Genomic DNA, 7269 nt, shown 5'->3' with positions numbered 1-7269 from the left:
TTTCTCTCTCTCTCTCTGTCTCTTTCATTCTTAAACCCCTCGATAGATTTGCGTAATGGCCGATCGCCTCTCTTCTCCCCTAAGTCATATTAATGCACGCGTGTGCGCATACTAATTCAGACGAATTTTCGGCGACAGTATCGATGTATGCCCCGTTAAATGACGCGGTTCTCGAATTTCAGCTGCGCGCGCGCGGGGAAAACTTTTATGGCCCCTGAGACAAAAACCGACTCGTGCCATGGAAATATCGTTTCGGAATAAATCATTGCCGTCTCTGACAGCGCCGAATTCGCATTGCCAGAACGCGACGAGCGCCGAATGTTGTATTTTAATGGGAACCGATACGTTTATCCGATTGTGTTATTTATCGCCTCGCGTGTCATTCTCGATAGTATAATTTTATTGAGCGTAATCTATCTCTTTGCGTACCATTAATCATAGAGTTAAAGAACTATACAGCAACTATAAAGCTAATAATTTCGACGATTTATTAATTAAACGAAAAATTGCACAACTTTCTGTACATCTAAGTATAATTATTTTTGAAAATATATGTAAATATAATTTACATCTAAATCTGTGATTTTCTAAGATATCTTTTTCTTTTTAGAAAGTTATTCTGATCCTATGCATTATATATTTGTTTTAAAAACGTTTCAAAATTATTTAAATGTCGGATAAAATCTATAGAAATTTTGTCTGATTATTTTTTGAAAAAAATATTGACATTCCAAATATAACGCAGTAAGTAAAGATTGCACTGAGTAAGCAAAGTTATTATTTTACGACAGAGTAAGGGCAATTTCGTGTAGGCGGAAACTTGCAGCGTGCATGTTTGTTCATCGTGGAGGGAGGACACACCGGTGTGCTGCCAGAAACGTATTTGGGAAGCTAGGCAGGTCAGAACGGCTGCACGCTCAGCTATCGAGAGTGTGGTCATTGCGGCAACAGCTGTCCTTTTGGGCATTTTGATCGAACTCGAATGCTGACGAAGAAATCGTCGAAAATTTTCGCGACGCGTCTAAAGCAATTTAATGGAAATCTTTACTGATTTTCCAATTGCGATTTATATTTTTAGTCGTTCAATCTTTGGAAAAAACGACCAGTCTCTGAACATTCAGAAACTTTTAGAGATACTCGATAATTTAAGAGCGTCTTAGTGGAAACCATAAAATGTATACTATTTGCCATGAAACGGTCATATTTCTAATGAACAGATTTCCAGATAAATATTTATGGGACATTTCTGTGAAGCAATTCTGCAGTTATTAGCGACTTATTTTCAAGGAAAATCCTCGCAATTGCGTCACATTACCAGGAAAAGAGATCAGCTCGACATTACACAACGAGAGATTGAAAAAGAGAGAGACAGAAAAAGAGAGAACACCTGACAGAAACCGTATTTATTATAATTGTAACAAATCAGTTGGTTATATTCGGATATACCTTATCGAGACCTGCGTGATAACGGGGAAGTTCGCGAGTAATGCATTTTTCAAGCTGCAAAGGCACGAAGTTTGAAACAGCTTTCAAGGAGGAACTTTTAACTCGGACTCGACGTCCGCGGCGTTTGCCGACTAGACTAGGTAGCTCTTAGTTAAATAATCCGAGTGTGCTATATAGTTTTCATATGTAGTTTATACATATATAAATCGAGGGCCGTTCATCGAATATTCGAGTGGATCGAGCTTGGTCGTTTCGCGACCCCACAGCCCAAGACGGTCGGGCAGGGGATCGATCGTTATATTGATATATTCGCGGAACATTTACGAGACGCGCACTAAGTACATCTCGTGTGATTAAAAGTTAAAAATTATTTAAAGTCTATACAATGCGTTGGCTGTGTATACGATTGTACTTTTTGTTGCGGGTTATACTGTGTCCACCCCTGAGTTGGTTGGCGATTTTCTCTGCTCATTGATACCCCAATATCTCCGTTACTATTGTATCACGCTCTCGCCCTCTTGGCTGTACATGCCGCGACGATAATTAGCGATCGCGTCTAATTAGCACCGCCCGACGATTTTTCAAAGTCTAGCGTACTCTATGTCGTATGATAAATACATCTCTAAATTTTTCTTATCTCTGAAAAAACTCTCTTCTTATTCTCTCTCACACGTAAATATATATATATATTTATATAAAATATTGACTAGAGAACAGTTGCGAAAGAAAAAATCGATGAGTGAATGAATTTAATACCGATTGAATAATCGCTCTTGGTTTTACGCGTGATTTTTCTTTCTTTCTTGGTTCACTTGAGTAGAAGCGAAATCGTTAAAGCAAAAAAAATGGACGAAATAAACTGCGAAGCGAAGAGAGTGAAGGCTTCCCGATGTCGAGGAGCCTATCGCGTTTAAAATAGGAACTTTGTCGATCACCCATTCGTATTTTAATTAAATATGATTAAGTATTTACAAGAGTATATAACGAGTATGTTCCCTATACTTAGAACAATAATAACAACCTCGACTCGTTATTTTTCTGAAAAGTCTTTTCTTCCAAAGGAGATCTTTTCGGTCTGCTAAATTCGTCACCCTCGTCGAAAACCATTTCGAAATAAAGTACGTGTAAACGAGTTTTCCTACTCCGCGTTGCTTCAGGACGATCTCTCTGTATTACGAGTCGATGACTTGTCACCAAAAAACGAACAATTTCATGGCAACGAGCTTTTTGAAACGAAGTTCCGTCAAATGAGATTATTTTTATACGAAGATAATATTGCACAGTGAAGGATGGATCTTGAAGCGATTAATATCTGAGAAAATTATTAAAAAATTCCTTTCTATTTATGACTGTTTTTCTCAGACATTGAATGGCTTAAAAATTGTTTTTTATACGATGCAAAATTAGCTTCGGAGGAGAAGAATAATCTCATCTGCCCGGTCATTACGTTCATTCGACTATTTTTATTTTATTTTGCAACCTATTAATTCGCAACCGGAGGACTTACTTAATCGATAATAGGAAAGCTTGCAAAAATCGCTAAAGATACGTAAAAATTAATAGAACATCAAAATATTATAGTGCAAATAACATTTGCCGTCTGGCTGCTCGTCTTACATGATAAATAGGAACCGATACCACGTGCTCAGGTCGCAGATGCAGATGCTGCCACTCGCACTCTTCTAAGATGCTGACGCGAAGTAACGCGATTGCGATCTAAACTCAGGCGGGGGTGAGAGTGAAGGAGGTGGTTAGGGCGTTGCTGATTCTGGACTTGACCGGCAAGTAGACCAGAGCTGGTGCGAATCTCTTCGCCGAGCTAGACTCAGCGCCCACCTGCATCAGATCCTGCTCTTCGATCAGAAACGGCTGCATAATAGTCTTGTCGGGGTTCGAGTTCATATCCTGCGGCATCGCGTAACAGGTTGGCATCTTCTGCTTGTTCGCCACATCTTTCAGGATCTTGCTGAGCTCGGCAATCGCGCTTTCTGTCGGATCGCCTATCGCCTTGTGATCTTTCCGCATGTGCTTCTTAATACGATTCAGATTCGTCGTCGCGTATCCGCACTGGGCGCATTTGTAGACACCCTGAGGAGTCACCTCCACCGTTGTGTCGTCCTGTCGCTGGTTTTTAGCGGGCTCGGGAATGTTCCGATCGATATGCGGACTGCATCTCACACGATCGTCTTTTGTATCCTGATCAGTTCTGTTCTTGGTGTCGCTCGTCTTGATATCAGTATCCGATCTAAGATTATTCATGAGAGGATGCTGGAACTGCGATAACAGAGAGGGGAATTGATGCTTGGCGAGCAGATGCTGATGAAGCAGCTCCGGTTGATGAAAGTCGTGCGAGCAGATCGGACATTGCAACACTCGATCTCCTTCGAGATGTTCCTGTGGATTCACGTGGGATCGCTCGTGAAGAAAGAGAAAGGGTAATACAGGGGTCGTAAAGTTGCAATAGCCGCAGCGATAATTTTTTAATTGAGGTTCCTCGGATGAGGAACCGAGAAGATTTGATAGCATCTGATTTCCCAGACTCGTGTAATCGACGGGCTTGATCTGTTGGGTGACCTCGAAACCATTGGGGATCTTCAGGTTCGATGTTTGTTGCGTGTTCTTCGTCAAGGCAACGCTTCTGCCGCATGTTCTGGACGTCGCCTGATACTGCTGTTCCAATTCGCGCCATTTGTCGATCCCCGCTTTGCCGTGATCGCCCATTAAGTGCGCTTTCAGCCATTTAATGCTGCGGAACCTCCGACTACAAATCGGACATACCTCGGTGAAATGGGTGAAATATCTGTGACTGAGATCGCCCAATTGTTCCGGTTTCAGCACCGATTCCTCGGTCCCAGGAACATCATAAGACTCCTGCTTATTCGACGCCGATCCCGATGACGACGTGTTGTCGTCGACAATTCCGTGAGTATTATGCTTGTGAACTCGCAGAAAGTACTTGCTGCAAAGCTCCTTGTTGCAAATGTTGCAGATGACGCCGCCAATCTGTGCGCCGTTTTCGATCTCAATGCCATGCATCCGCTGCATATGCGTCTTCATGAAATACTTATTGCACAGCTCCTTGTTGCATATTTCGCAATAGCTCGATGTAGGAGTTAGTGACGTTAGCTTCTTTTCTGTCATCGTTGTTGTTTGGCCGCTTGGAGTCTGACTGGTCGGTGTCGAACTAGCGGAAGAAGCAATTATCGTCGGTGGCAATGCCGGCAAAGTAATAGCACTGGATACGATAGGCTGATGTTCCTCGCTAATGTGTCTCCTTAATGCATCTTGACTAGAATATTCTTTCTCGCAGAGAGTGCAGAGAATAGTTGAAATGATCGTTGGTGACTTTTGCGGCGACGATGAGGATTCATCACCGGCGACACCATGTTCGGTCGCCATGTGAACGCGTAAGGCCGACCTCGAATCACATTCTCTGCCGCAGACAGCGCAGGATAATCCTTTACCTGAATCTAGACCATTCAACTGCATGATCATCGTCTGCAGTTTCTGAAGGTCCTCTGAGATCGAATCGTTACGCTGATCAGAGCCGTCTAAGTCGTATTCTTGTTTCGGCGAGCCGTTTTCCACGCCCTCATGCATTTTCCTGCAATGCGCTTGACACAGATCGATCGTCTGAAATCGAATAGCGCAGGATTTGCACTCGTATTCCTCGCTACCACGATCGTTAGACTCCGCACTCGTAGCAGCTTCAGACACGATCAAGTTCAGCGGACTGGTTTGCACCTGGTGCCAGGTGCTAACAGTAGGGCCGGAATTGCCGGGCGATCGTTCGCTGTCTTGCACCACAACGCCGTGTCGTTTCATCTTGTGCGTGCGTAAGAAATATTTGTTGCAGTATTCCTTGCAGCAGATTTCGCAGAATGCCTCGGGATTTATGACGCCAAGTCGGCGCAGAAGATCAGCGCTGAAACCAGATTCACGCGCTTGTTGGATAGACTGAGGCGAAAGATGTCTTGGGGCCGGCATAAAGGTCGCATCTTCTTGCTCGATGCCGTAAGATTCCTGTTTCAAGAGCGCTTCAATGCCGCCGGGACTGTCGCGCGACGTCACTCGATCCTCCTCGATCTGCGACTGCACAGAGATCTGCTGGCCATCTGACTGCTGATCCACAGATGACTCGTTGTGCGTTTTTTGCTTGTGCTTCCTCGTGGAATCCTCGTTGCGGAAACGTTTCTGCTGCGGAGTCGCCGGCGACTCCAATTTCACGCTTGTGTTACTCACGTGGAAGTTCACGGCACCGAATACGCTGCCGCCGGCGACATTGGCGACGGGGTCCACAGCCGCGGTTGGCGCTGTCGAGTCAACGTAGATTCCGTGTTTGTTGGCCTTGTGTGTTTTCAGGAAGTACTTGTTGCAAAACTCCTTGTTACACATGTCACAATACGCGTCCGGATTGAAGATCTTGACCGGCACAGAACCGAGGGAGGATCTAGAGAGTTGAGGATCGGTCAGGGGAAAGTTTGGCAGGGGTAGATACTGCGCAAGGGCGCCCGGAAAACTCGAAAGAGCCTGCAAATGATTCGTCATCGTAACGATTTGATTAACCGGACCGCTCGACCACGATTCATCGCTCTGCGACTGCATCTGCGTCTGCGATTGCACGTGCTGCTGGCTGCCGGACGCCAGCCACGTGGTCGCGAAATTCTTAACGCTTAAGAGACTAACGGGACTCTCGTTAGTTGGATCCAGCTGCTGCGCCGGCTCTACCTTGATGGTGACAGCTGACGTCGCCTGACTCGCGCCACCGTGCTCACTGTCCACGTGGACATTGAGCGTCTCGTCGCTATCGAAGAGCCGGCCGCAGTGCTGGCAGCGGAACTCGTTGTTTAGATTCTCGTCTTTCGACGACGGCGAATGATGGTGATGGTGATGGTGGTGGTGGTGGTGTTGATGGTCGTTGCTCAGCAACGGCGATCGCGACGGCGGCTTACCTTTAGCGTCTTCGTCCTCGCGCTCCTCCTCGCACACATCCTCGTGCACGTCCGCAAGGCCAGACGAGACTCTTACCGGCGTGGTCTGCTTTCGACGCTTCTTGGGCCCGGTGTCGGCGAAATCGCCGCGAACGCGCTTCCAGACGTCGCGCTCGCCGCAACTCGAACCGTCGCTGTCCAGTTCCGTAGTTTCCACCGCCGTCGTCGTGGGGTCTTGCGACGATGTCATACTCGACATCACGATGGATCTCACGCGACCAGCCCGTTCGTCCTTAGATGTTGCCCGTCTGGCAAGGAACAGACAAATTTCCCGCATTTAAAAAGATAATTAGAAACGATCTGGTATTTTTATAGTTTTCGTGAAACAGAAATCCATAGAATATTTCCCCATAAAGCCTATCTTTTGCCACTTTTCTTAATATAACTTCGAAACAAAGTAATAAACTCATGTTTAGATGTATATTGTGTGTCTAGGTTTAATTATAAATTAGAGAAAGGCCCACGTAATTATTATTATATCTTGAATTTTGTTAATAAAAATTTTGTGAAAAATTATTATGTAAGTATTTACATAACATCTTTTTTACTCGCAAAATCTAAAATTCATACTGTTTGTCCCTTTATAAAAAATGTAGACCGTTTATTATTATCTTTTCTAATGAAATAATTAGTGTGCAAAAGTGTCATATAAGAACGTAACAGAGAAGAGTCGCGTAAGAACGTCGTAGGAAAGATGATTTTTCGCGTAAATATAAATACATTTTGAATATGTTGTCTCACAAGCGCAGAGAATCGCGAATGCTCGTTGAAGGCGACACTAATTCGGCAGGCAGATTATAATGATTTCGCTCGACCGATCTGGGGGGGGGGG

At 44.7% G+C, this 7269-nt stretch overlaps 1 protein-coding gene across 1 annotated transcript; it reads right to left on the bottom strand.

The window, feature by feature from the left end:
- Window positions 1–3168: 3168 nt before the first annotated feature.
- Window positions 3169–6714, bottom strand: LOC108782687 (uncharacterized). The gene has a single exon (XM_018551014.1). It carries the CDS (start codon window positions 6712–6714, stop codon window positions 3169–3171), a length of 3546 nt encoding a protein of 1181 aa, XP_018406516.1.
- Window positions 6715–7269: the final 555 nt, after the last annotated feature.

This window comes from Cyphomyrmex costatus, unplaced genomic scaffold, assembly GCF_001594065.2.
Source record: "Cyphomyrmex costatus isolate MS0001 unplaced genomic scaffold, Ccosl1.0 scaffold133, whole genome shotgun sequence".
Classification (NCBI taxonomy): domain Eukaryota; kingdom Metazoa; phylum Arthropoda; class Insecta; order Hymenoptera; family Formicidae; genus Cyphomyrmex; species Cyphomyrmex costatus.
This window is presented reverse-complemented; position numbering and strand designations above follow the sequence as displayed.

Excerpts from the sequence above, each read along its gene's own strand:
- LOC108782687 (XM_018551014.1), bottom strand. The coding sequence starts at position 6,714 with ATGCGGGAAATTTGTCTGTTCCTTGCCAGACGGGCAACATCTAAGGAC.